Source organism: Stigmatopora nigra, chromosome 7 (genome assembly GCF_051989575.1).
Source record: "Stigmatopora nigra isolate UIUO_SnigA chromosome 7, RoL_Snig_1.1, whole genome shotgun sequence".
In the NCBI taxonomy this organism is placed as follows: domain Eukaryota; kingdom Metazoa; phylum Chordata; class Actinopteri; order Syngnathiformes; family Syngnathidae; genus Stigmatopora; species Stigmatopora nigra.
Window position 1 is genome coordinate 13,866,319 of NC_135514.1, and position 15,863 is coordinate 13,882,181.

The 15,863-nt window shown below is 36.2% G+C and overlaps 2 protein-coding genes across 3 annotated transcripts in view; both read right to left on the reverse strand.

Moving 5' to 3' along the window:
* The window catches only part of dgkb (diacylglycerol kinase, beta), a 50,116-nt gene extending 42,034 nt beyond the window's left edge, over positions 1–8,082 (reverse strand). Inside the window, exons 1-7 of one of the 2 annotated variants that reach the window (XM_077721291.1) lie at positions 7,968–8,082; positions 6,350–6,502; positions 3,972–4,048; positions 2,867–2,887; positions 2,638–2,785; positions 2,394–2,534; positions 904–953 (exon numbers count right to left, since the gene is read on the reverse strand). In XM_077721291.1, the coding sequence (XP_077577417.1) occupies positions 904–953; positions 2,394–2,534; positions 2,638–2,785; positions 2,867–2,887; positions 3,972–4,048; positions 6,350–6,422 (510 nt within the window). In that variant the 5' untranslated portion in view covers positions 6,423–6,502; positions 7,968–8,082. Of the gene's footprint in view, positions 1–903; positions 954–2,393; positions 2,535–2,637; positions 2,786–2,866; positions 2,888–3,971; positions 4,049–6,349; positions 6,503–7,788 lie in introns of both variants that reach the window. The other variant, XM_077721292.1, reaches the window with a different exon arrangement.
* A 2,774-nt stretch (positions 8,083–10,856) lies between these two features.
* agmo (alkylglycerol monooxygenase) overlaps positions 10,857–15,863 on the reverse strand; it is a 30,148-nt gene continuing 25,141 nt past the window's right edge. The window contains exon 13 of the mRNA XM_077721119.1: positions 10,857–11,003. Coding sequence (XP_077577245.1) covers positions 10,926–11,003 — 78 coding nt within the window. The 3' untranslated portion in view covers positions 10,857–10,925. The remainder of the gene's footprint in view (positions 11,004–15,863) is intronic.

Consider the following 15,863-nt stretch of genomic DNA (forward strand, 5'->3'; position numbering starts at 1 on the left):
TTATATATGGACCAATACTAAAATTGTTGTCACGATAAAATAAAATAAATCTGTCGATAGCTAAAGATATGATACATATAAAAAAGTGCATACGTTAATAGTACATATGAATTTCACAATGTAATTTCCCGAATACGGGATGAATAAAGTTATCCAATCCAATCCAATCCAAACATAAACAGAAAAAAAGGACTCAAGTATTAACATACTCATCACTCATCATTAAAGTAAAAAGTATAAAGTACAAAGTCAAGTAGAAAGGAATGTATTAAGAAATATTAAAACGTCATTTAAAAAAAATAGAGCTGTAAAACACGAAAAACCAATAAGAGTGGACAGAGCTACTGCCACTGGCTTCCATGTGACAACGCCATCTTGGGTAAAAATAAATAAATAAATAAATAAATAAAAACATAAGGACAATGTCAACGGGCCGGATTAAAAAGCTTAATGGGCCCATATATGGCACACGGGCCGTAGTTTGGTTTAGGGGTAGAATTAAAGATTGTGGACAAAATTCTGCTATTTCAATATAAAACGTGTCTCAGGTTCTGAAAATTACTAGTTACAAAACATCTTCTGGGATTAAATAATTAGATAAAATAAGTTGCAGCACCACTATATTTTGGTTAAAAATTAACTCATTCACCACAGTTGACAGCAATAGATGTCCAAATATATTTAAAGTGGGAGGGATGGCAGTGAGTTCAGAAAGTACTTAAATCCCCTCTTAAATTATATTTAATTACTCTATAAAAAAGTCCATCAAACCCATTTAAATCAAATAAAAATCTGGCTTTAGATCAACTCATCAGTACATTTATAGTATATTATTAAAGTTCACCCAAAAAGTAATAAATTAGCCATAAACATTTGAAATAAAAAATGAAAACAAATATTTACCGAGCTATCCAAAGATCCATTCCCATCCGTGTCGTAGAGTCGAAACATAACTGTGTGAAAAGAGAAGAGTTGAAAAAAGTTATTAAAAACATCATGTGGTCTCCTATCCTCATAAAAATATGTAAAAAAAAAAAATACAGCATTTGCGAATAGCGTTGCGGCTGACGACACCCAAAATAAAAACGACACGAGCACCCCAACACAGTAGGAAGCTTTCACATCATGAGGAATTACGTAAGCCGACACGGTCGACATCATGAGGTCGCAAATGTGCCGTGTTAGAGAGACAATGGTTTCTTTCTTGGGATGGTGTGGACACGTACAAGTGATTGTTTAGGAAAGATACCACCAGATACCATCAGGTCACATTTGAAACCACATCAGGTCACATTTGATTTAGATTCAGCACCCCAATATTACACAAGAACAATTCACATCAATACAATAATTATTTGTATTGACCATATTAAATGACCCTTAAATAAAACTTACCTTGAAAAAAGGGAGGGAATATCCAAAAATACATGAATAAATGTGATCAAAAATGAGGATGCTAACTTTTTTAGATAGGGCTACATCACAAATAAGCACAAAAATACTAAAAATAATAATAATAATAAAAGGGCGACGGTACTAGGGGTATGACGTCACAAAAAAGCGCTGGAACAGAAAGTAAACAAACAACTAGCTTATTGAAGAATAGCCAAAGGCCAAATAAATGTCTAGTAGTTTAATATTAAGACGTTTTATGTAATTGCTATGAATAAAATATTAACGACATTGCATATTAAGTCAAACTAACTCAAATAAATAAAACAGCAAATGTTAATTTTTATGATAAAAAACAAAAATGAAACTCAATCAAATAGCTTGAAAGAACTGCTGATTTTAATTTAGCCAGCAGAGAGCGCCATTGACCCACCTAAACTGGATACAATAATTCTAGCCACATAGCTTATAAATACTTATTATATTTATAGCTCGGCTCCTAATTCAGCTAGTCAGTTTACTAAAAGAGGATAAACCAAGAAAAAGTCTAACTCGCATGCGTCAAAGTTGCGGTCCCGGGGCCAAACCTGGCTCACTGCATCATTTTGTGCGGCCCAAGAAAGTAAATAAGTGCAAACTTTCTGTTTTAGGATCAAATTAAAATTAAGAGTATAGATGTATATTAAATGTTCTGATTTCCCCCTTTTAAATCAATAATTGTCATTTTTAATCCAATTTTCTGTGTTTTTAGTTCAAAAATGCTTTTGTAAAATCTAAAAATATATCTAAAAAAGTTAAATTGTTTTAGATCTATAAAAAACTGAATATTCAGGGCTTTTAATCAAATTCTATTAATTCATTTAAAAGAAAAAATCTAAATATTATATCTAAAATGGTCTGACACCCTTAAATATTCAAAACCAACATCTACCGTGTCTCTATTCATTCAAAAACCTTCTAAATGAACACTTCGGCCTCGAATCTTAAGGATTGTCACTCACATTCCAACTTGTCCTCAGGCCTGCCTCCTTCCAAAAGCGAAAGGTAACACACAATGTCCTTGAGCTGCACCGAGTTTGGACTTTCCGGCATGTTGCTGGTCTTTAACGGAGTAGCAGAGTTGCTTTTGATGAGCTTTAGCCCTGCGGGAAGAGGGCACTAAAGGTCAAAACTCAACTATGAACATCCCTCATGTTAGTCAGTAACACAACAAATCCAATTCCAATGTATTTGCAGTCAAGTTACCAGACACTTTGGGCTTGTCGGAGGACGAAGACGGGCTGTCCCGGTCCTTGTTACTGAAGGACATGAAGAGATGCTGGCAGAACTCTGGCGGCAACTCACTTTCCAGGAACGTCTGCATGAAGACTTTGAATCCTTCAAAGTCGATTTCCTGTTCGACCACACGCGGTTTCAAAGCGTTTGAAACGAGTTGATGTTTCGGAAAGCCCGCGGGGGGGAAAGTCACGCTCACCTGGTTGAGGATTTCCTGTTTCTGTGAAAAAGGAGAGAGTAGAGGAGAGGATTTTGGTGGGTTACATAGTTTTAGGGGATGGGGTACACAGGCAGCCCCAAAATGTGCATTTAAGAAAAACTTCAAGATATAATGTAGTAAAATGGGAATGTTGACACTTGTTGCAAGTTTTTTAGAGCAAATACTAAAAGTAGGAGAACTTTTAATTCATAATTAAATGTCAACATTAAGAACAATAATAAAATATAATAACGGTGAGCTCATTAGGTAATATTGATGGTTACCTTATAAGCACACATCTACCTTATTGACATATTAACTTAAAAAAAGTTGGGTAATTTATAGCTTTTCCCATCAGTTAATTAACTTGCGTTATTGTATTCAGAAAAATAAAAGCATATCAATATATTTAATGACTTTTTATGACTCATTTTTCCACTCAGATTGTAATTTGTTAGTAATTAATTAATCATTTCATCTTAGATATTTAAAAAATGTAGTTTTTGAATCAACTTTAATGTATTTTCTTTCTTAATTTTTTTTATTTTGAAAAATGGTAAAAAAATCAGTTTTCTTTGTACAATTGTTCAATATTTGTACACACATACACACACACACATACACACACACACATACACACACACATACATACACACACACATAGACACACACACACACACATACACACACACACACACACATACACACACATACACACACATATACACACACATATACACACACATACACACACACATATACACACACATATACACACACATACACACACACACATACACACACATACACACACATATACACACACACATACATACACACACACACATATACACACATATACACACATATACACACATATACACACACATACACACATACACACACATACACACACATATACACACATACACACACATACACACACACACACATACACACATATACACACATATACACACATATACACACACACATACACACATATACACACATACACATCCGCCCTATCCAAATAGATTGGACACCTACTACAGTCAATACAAGTATAAATGCATTAATATAGTGTATCATAAATTGCACAAACCTCCTCTGGATTGTATTTTGCCAGCACGCCATCGCCATGAAACTCCTGCAGCACATCTTTTAGCTTCTTGCTGGAGTCTGACAAAAAACACACACATACACAACGGTTCAGCGTACGCGTCCAACGTGAGACATTGAACGCAATAAACTAAAGCACTTGTCATCATTCCTGAACGCCATGGCAACACGACCCATAATAGAGGCATGTGTACGTGCTCGTGTCCCGTTCTGCGGATCGTATTAAAACGATTGTGTTGCAGTGAAGCAGCACTTAGGCCGCATAAAGTATTTGTCGAGCGGCGTTATTGTGTGTACCCTCGACAATCAGAGAATTTTCTAGAAGCCACTGCAGGAAAACAATGATACAAATGTGGCCTCGCTGTTTGTGTTTCAGCAAAATCCGCCTTTTGAGGGTATTTATTGAAGCAAAAACATGGATGATTTGACATTTTAATGTCCCAGAGAGAGCAGTAGCTCCGCCTCAAGTAATATTGTATTATTTGGTTGATGAGTCGATGCTTTTTTATTTCTTTCATTTGTAACACTTCCACTTGTATTATGGCACTTTATTTGTGGATTATGTTTGCCTCAACATCTACTAGTTCATTTTTTTGTTAAAGAAGAATTGGTTGAGTTTAAGCGTTATTAGTTGTATTAACGTTGTTGGTGTTAGCGCTGTTTGTGTTAGCATTGCCTGCATTAGCATTTTGTGTGTAAGCATTGTTTGTGTTAACGTTTTTTTGTTAGCCTTGTTTGTATTACCGTTGTTTGTGATAGCCTTGTTTGTGATAACCTTGTTTGTGTTAGCCTTGTTTGTGTTAGCCTTGTTTGTGTTAGCCTTGTTTGTGTTAGCCTTGTTTGTGTTAGCCTTGTTTGTGTTAGCCTTGTTTGTGTTAGCCTTGTTTGTGTTAGCCTTGTTTGTGTTAGCCTTGTTGTGTTAGCCTTGTTTGTGTTAGCCTTGTTTGTGTTAGCCTTGTTTGTGTTAGCCTTGTTTGTATTGGCGTTGTTTGTATTGGCGTTGTTTGTATTGGCGTTGTTTGAATTGGCGTTGTTTGTATTAGCATTGTTTGTAATAGCGTGCTAACACAGACAATGACAATTGTGTTAGCGCACTAGCGGTTAACAGCTTACCACTAGACTATAACAATGTTTTTAACAGTAGTCTTCCATTTTTTTAAAACAAAATAATAGTGGTGTCTCTCAGAGATATAATTGGGGTTCTGTTTTTGAAATGTTAGCATCTGACGCCACTTGTAGTATATCCTGACAGAACTAACAGAAATTTAATTGTAACGTATGCTCCCAAAAATAGATTTGGGCACTTTTACTTTGACGATGGCAATTTATATCGCCGTCACGCTCATTGTTTGGAACACTTTGCCCGCCTCGCAGACTTTAAAAGTTTGTTTGGAAGGACGCGTGTGTAGCACCAGACGTCCCGCCGAGCTCCCCCTCATACTTTCCACACTACGTCTTGCTACGCGTCAACATTTCGGAGGGGAACGTAAACCGCGGGCATGGCAAGCGGCGTGATGAATCACCGGCGACGGCCCTCCTATTTTAAAACGGTTTGGCATCCCCTACTAGGCGCCAAAATCAAGAGCGCGGTGGCACGCATCATTAGTGCGGGAGATTGGAAACAACGGCGTCGTTCAATTGAATTGTGCTGGCCTTGCGGAGGTTTATAGTCATTCAGAAGAAACTTAGTTCTGGAAAAAGGCTATAAGGCAGATACAATAATAACTCAAAACTGGCAACCCAGATAGATAGATATATACCGTATTTTCACGACTATAAGGCGCACTTAAAAGTCTTAAATTTTCTCCAAAATAGACAGTGCGCCTTATAATCCAGTGCGCCTTATATATGGAAAAAAAAGAAAACCTAAATACAAAAAAAACACCACTGACGGAAATAAAAAAAAACACAAACGCCTGAACTGAAACAATACTGTTAAACATGCAGGTGCCATCTTAGTTTACAAAATCTTCCATCATAATGCGCCTCCCACACAGCAAGATTTTATACAAAAAAATCCAAAACATCAACAATAGCTGGCTCTATTATAAGGCGCACTGTCTATTTTGGAGAAAATTGAAGACTTTTAAGTGCGCCTTATAGTGGTGAAAATACGGTAATTGCTATTGACTTCCAGGTATGAAGCACTCACTACTACACAGTCACCTCTAGAGCCAGCCATTGTTGATGTTTTGGATTTTTTTTGTATAAAATCTTGCAGTGGGGGAACAGTATAACATATAAGGCACACTGGATTATAAGGCGCACTGTCTATTTTGGAGAAAATTTAAGACTTTTAAGTGCGCCTTATAGTCGTGAAAATACGGTACCCATTGGGGGCAGATAAATGATAATACTCACATTGAGTGTATTCTTGCAAGAGGGCGAATTCTGCAGGGGTCAACGTGACCCAAGCATCTTGACCACTCGTCATGGTTTTTTCAGGCCTGGGCGAAGAGCATTTTTTTTTGCCACGTGGAAGCCAAACCGGGCGGTGGTCTCAATGCGCACTGTCTGCCAAGAAAAACAGGAAGGTGTCACACTCAAATCAGACCTTGGCGCCAAGCTCCGCCCACATTAGAGTGCGGAAACAACGAAAAAAAAACTTAGCCATTTTGCATCAGTCATTTGTCAAGAATCTGCCATTCGAGACATGTAATCATTTGGAGCCATTTACTAATTGGAATATGTCAACGTGAAGACATTTGGGGGACATATCGCCATGATGGACATGTCCACCTATTTGGTTTTAACAGGAATATATTGCCATATTTATGCTAATATGCCATATTTAATATTGTTAATGTGTCAGCCTCACAGTTGGGGAACCGGGTTCAAATCCCAGGTTGGTCGACCTATGTGGAGTTTGCATGTTCTTCCCAGGCCTGTGTGGGTTTTCTCGGGGTACTCCAGTTTCCCCCCCATAACATGCATGGTAGGTTAATTGGACACTTTAAATCGCCCCTAGGTATGAATGAGAGTATAAATGGTTGTGATTGGCTGGCTACCAATTCAGGGTGTCAGCTGAGATAGGCTCCAGCACCCCCTGCGACCCTAATGAGGATAAAGCAGTTCAGAAAATGAAAGAATGAAAAGAAAATCTAAATATTCATTCATTATCTGTACCAGCTAACCTCGCAAGGATGCCAGGGGTGCTGGAGCATATCCATGTTAACTATGGGCAACAAGCGGAATACACCCCGAATTGATTTCCAGCCAATAGCAGCAGAGCACAAGAAGACAACCATTCATGCTCATACTCATGCCTTAGGGTAATTTATAGTGTTCAACTAGCTAGCCTAGCATGCCTGTTTTGGGGTATGCGGGAGGGAAATCGGACTATCCGAAGAAAACCCACGCAAGCCCAAGGAGAAAATGCTAACTCCACACAGGAAGGTCTGCACATGCTAGTCATTCTTTGGTCAGAAAATAATTAACTAAAATATTAAGCGTGAGGTCTTGGAAGTGCAACAAGTGCCTGTCAGGGACCTTTTTCTTCCTCTTTTGGCGCATTCCGGGCTGCATCTAACGGGCTTCATCCTAGCGAGCCGTTGCTATGATGACGGCGTGAGCAGCCCCACCGACTCTTAATGAGACCAACGTTCCCACTGCCCGCATTCATGGCTTTTGCTGCAGCTGTTTTGAAGCTAAATGATGCACTATCCATTAGAGACATGCAACTCATCTATGGAGGCTACGCATCATTATGTTACACTATCGCCTGTATGTGTATGTGTGTGTCGCTACAACAGCACGCCAAATGTGCCAATCCCTCAAAACGTCAACTATGGAGATCTTACCGAGTCTTCCCGACACGGTAAACTGGTTTATATCGTCATTCCAAGGCGCGTTGGATTAGCAGCCGCCTCACGTGCCGCGTCGGTAGACGGAGAACGCCTCCGTGAATGCATGCATGCAAAAAACATACAAAAAAAATGCGACGCGCATGCATATGTCAGCGTGTGGCGCCGTTTCTCACCTGCCGCAGAGTTCAGGGAGCGGACGGCATTCCTGGAGGATCCTCCGTACGCTCCGATGGAAGGTCCGGTCGGGGGGGGGGGGGGGTGGCGAGGACGAGGAGTGCGAGCGTTTGTCATTGAGAGCGTAGGGAGAGGGGGGGGGGGGGGGGGTCTGTCAGAGGGGGGATCTTGATGGCTGCTGAGGCGAGAGTCTTTGGATTGGAATTGGATGAGGAGTGTGGAGAAATGGTGGTGGCGAACCAGTGGAGGTTTCGACCACTGAGGAGTGTTGTTGTTGTTGTTGTTTTTTTAATGAGATGGCAGTGATCCAGTGCGCCCTGACAAGTGTTTGTTTTGGTTTTTTATTATTGCAATTTTAGTGAGCCAGTGGGAAATCCAGTGAGTGGATATAAGGCAGAGTATTTTTTTTGTTATTTGTGGTATATATTAGTGTATTTTCTCGCATAGTATAAGACAAGGGGTGGGCAAACTTTTGGTCCCGGGGGCCATATTGGGTTTAGAAATTTGACAGATGGGCCAGGTCACGACAAGATAGGATATATATAAAAAAGTGCATCCGTTAACAGTACATATGAAATATAAAGAGAAAAAATGGACTAAAGTATAAACATACTCATCACTTATCATTCAAGTAAAAAGTACAAAGTACTAAGTAAAGTAAACAGGAATATATAAAGAAATATTAAAACACGAAAAACAAATAAGAGTGGACAGAGCTACTGCCAGTGGCTTCCGCATGACGGCGCTATCTTGGGGTAAAAAAAAGTGTATAAATTGGGACAACGTTGGCGGGCCGGATTAAAAAGCCTAACGGGCCCGTATATGGCCCGCGGGCCGTAGTTTGCCCATCCCTGATATGAACCGTGCCCTTAAAATTGTTACAATTTTAAATTTTTCTTGTATAAGACGCCCACTGATTAGCAATTTTCACCTCCATGTTAATGTTTTTATAGGGAGTACTAATGTGTTACTTTGAAGGGAAATTTGTTTAAAACTTGAGTATGAAATATGATTTGTTGGCAAAATCTGGTCTTTTCCTTAAGGGTGTGTACACTTTTTGTATCCACTATCTACTGAAATGGTGATGTCAGAAAAGACGCTGAGTCATTGTCACAGAGGTGCACTGCAAATGGTGCTTGACATTAAAAGCAGCCTATTTGCAAGGTCCATTAAGCCACACAGTTAAATGGCAACAGAGCATTACCAGCACCCTCATCTCATTTGGTGAAAAGCTAGCCGTCGCCATGGCGACCTGTATATTCAAATTAAGTCTGTGTGGTCGATTTGCGAGAAGTCTAGTTTCTGAAAGCATGTTGGGAGAACATAAGAGCAAAAAGGACCTCTTTTCAAACTCCATCATTGCTTCTGCAAAGGCTAAATATAGCAACGGGTCTTCCTGAATGGGCCCGATTACGTAAGTCTGCGGGGATCACCTCGGGTGAGGTTTTCCTTCACGCCTGATTCCCTCCCTCAGGACCAGGAGCTCCAATGTCGCTGCGAGGCCCCGCTGTCGCCGCTAATTATCTTTGCACGACAGTTTTCAAGCATCCTGTCACGAAATAAGAGTCTGGTCAGAACATTTTCACACAAAAAGCAAAAAAAAAAAAACAGAATCCAACCAGAATAACAAGTGTAATACCGTTGTTATCTATGCAAGCTAGCCCACATGCTAACCAACTAAGACTGGTATGTTTTACTGTAATATAACGAAATATACAAAACACAATAATAAACTTCCTTGGCCACATCTTATTTGTTACTTTGGCCTCAGTAAAATGTTTATATTAAAACAAAACATTCTACCTTCCAGCCCTTCATTCTATCTGCTTATTTTACTATGATCACCGCTAGCCATTCTCCTCATGTCGTGAGTAATATGATGTCATCATGATGCGCCATTGCTAGCTGAGCGAACAAACCACGTCTACACAAAAGCGTGAACTGTACTCTCACTACCTGATTGAAAGAATCCAGTAGTGACGAAAAATATAGACATACGGATTCAGGTGTGCCTTTCGTGGCGTGCCGGTGAATAATAAGATGCATAATGACAATAAAAACATTCAGTAATGTATTTCTATTAGGGAACCTATAGTGCCTTCACGGCTCGAGAAGAAATGAGTGTTACGCATGCGCAATAAAGTAGTACCAAGTATCGAGGTACCGTCGCTAATAAAAATAAAAATATATTTGACACCGTGTCCAAAGTCGCAACAACTTGTCGATTTACGTGTCCAGGGCACTACTTGACAAAAGTTATTGCGACTTTAGCTCTATACAATTTACGCAATCTACTATTTGAGGAAACGCCATGCTAAATATGACTTAAATCACGCACTCTTTTTCGCTAGCACCTAAACAACTCGGCGGTAGCAAGGATTACTGGGAACAAAATGAAAATGTGTCCTTACCTAAGGTCATTTTCGGCCTTTTCTTTTCGTTCATGGCGTTAGTATAACTACGGGAATGTTTACTGAGGGATTGGAGTTTTGTTGCACGTGTTGCGGTGGTTTCTTGCTGACCCGGAAGTGAACATTGTGCAGGGGTCAGGTACACACCGGACCGGAAATTTTGATTAACCATTTGTGGGAAGAGAGCGAGTATGTAAATACAAAAAATATATATTACAATAAAAGTTTACCCAGTGATGCTCCAAAATAACCTCTAAAGATAATTTGATATCAAAATAGGTTTGAAAAAGAAAATAAAGAAAAAAATAGTATTTGTCAATTTATTTTGGTGAATTAGAATTCAAATATGATCTATTTACCATAAAAATAAATGAAAAAGTTGTTAGTAATGTCATAATAAACTGAAAATTAATAATTCCAGATGAAAATAAATGCAGGAAAACATGAAAATACAATAAATTCAGTGTGAAATGAATGAAAGGCTTTTGTTGTTGTTAATTCAGTGTTGGTCAGCAGGGGGCGCGACAGTAGCATCAATCTGCTCTCTCAGTCGAACTTGATCTTGACGAGTACACTCGTGATACTCTGCATTGCCCAGTACAGTATACTGAGGTACACCAACACCTACAAAACACAAACCCATACAAAAATATGTATAAGGGTGACTGGAGTTGCATTACATTATACGGCCAACAGGGGGAAACAAACAACAACAAAACATTCAGCAGTAGTAATACAGTTTATATCAGGAAATGGACGTCCAATCCATTTGAACAGAGAAGGATTGGCAGCGATCGAAATATCGTTTATCGCCGTCAATGTCAATTAATCACGTGACCTTTGAGACAGGACACATGGCCGACACATGCGAACACATCATTACACAAGTGAAAGCCCAAAACAAGCGGAACACATGCTGAAAGCATGTAGAACCAGAACCACATTAAGACTGCACACTGTAACTGACAATGACTAGATTTATACTCTTGGGAAAATACAGTCAACCACACCCATCTCTCATAATATATCAAAAATCTAGCTTCATCCATCACTCACACTTGAAATGTATTATAAGAAAAAGTCAACTTTATAAGACATATTCAAACCAACTAAACACAGAAAATGGAAGTGGAAAACAATGTAAGATAAAATATAAATATAAACACAGTATATTTAAAGAAAAAATAAATATAATTAAATGTATTAGCATCCATGCTAAGCTAATTGAGGGCTAGATTGATAGTGTGAATGGTTGTTTGTAAATATACACGTTTATACACACATATACACACATATACATACACTCATATACACACATATACACACATATACATACACTCATATACACACATATACACACATATACACACATATATAAACACACATATACACACATATACACACCTACACACATATACACACACATATACACATATACACACACACATACACACACACATATACACATACACATTCATATACATATACATGTACACATACATGTATATGTATATATATAGTACTGTACGACTTTGTATGTGTGTTGTCATTTTAACAAAAAAGTATATATATATTAAAAAGTTTATATATATATATATATATATATATATATATATATATATATATATATATATATATATATATATATATATATATATATATATATATATATATATATATATATATATATATATATATATATATATATATATATATATATATATATATATATATATATATATATATATATATATATATATATATATATATATATATATATATATATATATATATATATATATATATATATATATATATATATATATATATATATATATATATTTATATATATTTATATATATTTATATATATATATATATATTTATATATATATATATATATATATATATATATATATATATATATATATATATATATATATATATATATATATATATATATACTTTTTTGTTAAAATGACAACACACACACACGTATACAAAGTCGTACAGTACTAGCATCGCTTCCTGTCTACTCTTAAGAGAGCTCAAAACTCAGGAAGGATACGTTGGGCAGCTTAACGTCCCACCAGAGACTCTGGAGCGCAGCCATGAGAAATATTTCCTTCAAACACGCACACACAAAAGACACAAAACGACACACGCACACGGCAGACTGAACACATGTGAAACAGCAGTTGCTGCACGATGAAAGTGCAACTAAACAGAAGACAGGAATTTTCTTAAGACTATTGGACCACTTAGTGGACACTGAAAATCTCCTATTTTATGCATTTTTGAAGGCCGGGAATCACAAATTGAAGTAATTTGAAGTATTTGAAAGTATTGGAGCAATGCATGTTTCCATTTTGCAAAATAAAAGAGAGATTTGAGTTTTTAATGAGAAGAAATACAACAAAATGACCGAAATACTTCCTAAAAACTTCCTAAGAGTTGATCTTGTTCGGAAAGTTGCCTTGCTGCCATCTGCTGGCAATAGTGCAGCAGTGTAATTGTTTTTACAATTGATATTCTCAGTGTTGAGAAATAAAATGACCTTATTGTGTCGGAATTTAAGCCGTATTTGTACCTAAAAAAATAATGATTACTGAATCGAGGGGAGCACATGAAAATCTGGCATCGAACCTTAGATCTCACAAGTGCGAGTCAGACCGCAATCCACTACTCCACCGTGCCACCACATGAAATAGACTAACGTTAAATTTTCAATTTTACTACCTATCTTTTTTTTACTGTCTACTGTACCGTCCATTTTTCACCTGGATCAAAGCACGCGGACAGATTTTTCTGGAAAGCGCGACGCGAGGACGCCGTCGCCTCCTGCCAAGACGCCGGGAATCATTTTACGGCGCGCCGTAAAACCCCGTGGCGGCTCGTACATCAACGCGGTGGAACGTCCACGTTCAGACGCTTTGTCTTCGGAAGACATTCTCATTTCACTTACGCATTATCCCAAAGTTGTTTACTGCGAATACAGTATATGATCATAGTCCAGACATGGGTAAACTACGGCCCGCAGGCCACATACGGCCCTTTAGGCTTTTTAATCCGGCCCGCCGGGTTAGAACTTTGGACTTTGTACTTTATAATTTATACTTTTTACTTTACTTTGTACTTTTTACTTTACTTTGTACTTTTTACTTTACTTTGTACTTTGTACTTTACTTTGTACTTTGTACTTTACTTTGTACTTTGTACTTTGTACTTTGTACTTTGTACTTTGTACTTTGTACTTTGTACTTTGTACTTTGTACTTTGTACTTTGTACTTTGTACTTTGTACTTTGTACTTTGTACTTTGTACTTTGTACTTTGTACTTTGTACTTTGTACTTTGTACTTTGTACTTTGTACTTTGTACTTTGTACTTTGTACTTTGTACTTTGTACTTTGTACTTTGTACTTTGTACTTTGTACTTTGTACTTTGTACTTTGTACTTTGTACTTGACTTTGTACTTGACTTTGTACTTTATTTTGTACTTTACTTTGTACTTTACCAATAATGGCGATTTTTTTTGGTACTGGTTGGGTTAAAAGTCAGACACTTCTCCAGAGAGGACCAGATAAAAGTAGCAGAGGGGGAAAAGATCAGTTCAGGGGTACAAACTTATGTTTTAGGGTCCTTCCCTTGAGTTGAATTATCATAGCGAGTCTTTTTTTTTTACAACTTGTAAAACGAGGCACTAGTCAGCGCTTTTACGATTCTTCCCCGGAGAAAAATTTGCATTTCAAACATTTGCTTTTACACGTCGACTTCAAAAGATAATTCAACTAAATGACCACGTCCATGTTTTTTATTTCCATATAGGCTTTTTTAAAAATGAAGTGTAGTATTGTAGTTTAAGAATTTTTAAAATAACTTATTTTGTAGCGATTTGTTTATTTTATTTTCAAATTTAGTTCATTTGCCTTTAAAAAAGAGGAAATATAATATCAATATTCGAATTAATCTTTCAAATAATCACGAAAAAATAACATCTGTAAAGCAAAAGTGTAATATTTTTAATTTTTTTGGGTGAAATGTAATATTATATTATTGAAAATTAATCATAATACAGTTTTAAAGTTATATACATATTTTTAAAGAATTTTTAAAATAATTTATTTTGTAATGATTAGGTTTTTTTTCAAATTTTGTTCATCATTTGCCTTTAAAAAATAATGAAATAATATATAAATGTTCCAAATAATCTCTCTATAAAGCAAAAGTCTAACCATTAATTAATTATGAATATAATCAAAAGCTGTCCTTAAAATCTAATTACCGTTCCAAGTTCCTTTTCTTTAAAAAAAATGTTATTTCAATTAAAAATGCGTAAATTCAATTATAAAATTAAATAAAAAAAATACAATGAATTTTTTCCATCACAAAAACCTTTCCTAAAATTAAACAAATATTTATAAAAAACATCAATTAATCAATACTCAACATAATCAGCCTTGTTAAATTATTTTACGACCTATTTTAACTTTAATTATTCCCAAAATGATCACATGATCATTTCTAGAAAAATCTCATTAAGAAATGAAGCTAATTTTCTGCTTGATTTTCATTGGTGGAAATAAAGGGTGTGTTCCTATTTTCACAGAATGAAGAGAATAAACGTGGTTGGCCCTTTTTTTTTTTGAACGGGTTCAAGGGGATTCCTCAGCAAAGACAAATGAGTCTCTGGGGTGGGGGGGCCAAGGGGTTAATGGCCCCCTTGACTCCTTCCATCCGCCCACTGATATTTACAAGAGTTATGACACTCCCGCTTGGACGCTCCCGCTGCGGACTTTGCTGGAAATTACGAGGCTGAGAAAAAAAATATGGCAGTAAAAAAAATGTTTAAAAAAAATAAAAAATGGACCTACAAGAGTAATGGATTTGAGATAGGGATGAATTAATGGCAATAAAATGAGTATTTCAAAGCTAAATATTAAAAAAATAGACCTAAAACAGTAAAGTACTTGAGATTTGGGTGAATTAATGTCAATAAAAGGTAAGTTTCAAAGTAAAATATAAAAAATTTGAACTATAACATTTTATGTACTTGAGATTTTGGTGAAATAATGTCAATAAAAGGTAAGTTTCAAAGTAAAATATAAAAAAATTGAGCTATAACATTTATGTACTTGAGATTTGGGTGAATTAATGACAATAAAAGGTAAGTTTCAAAGTAAAATATAAAAAATTTGAACTATAACATTTTATGTACTTGAGATTTTGGTGAAATAATGTCAATAAAAGGTAAGTTTCAAAGTAAAATATAAAAAAATTGAGCTATAACATTTATGTACTTGAGATTTTAGTGAATTAATGTCAATAAAAGTTAAGTTTCAAAGTGAAATATTAAAAAAATGAACTATAACATTTATTTACTTGAGATTTGGGTGAATTAATGTCAATAAAAGGTAAGTTTCAAAGTAAAATATAAAAAAATGGAGCTATAACATTTATGTACTTGAGATTTTGGTGAAATAAT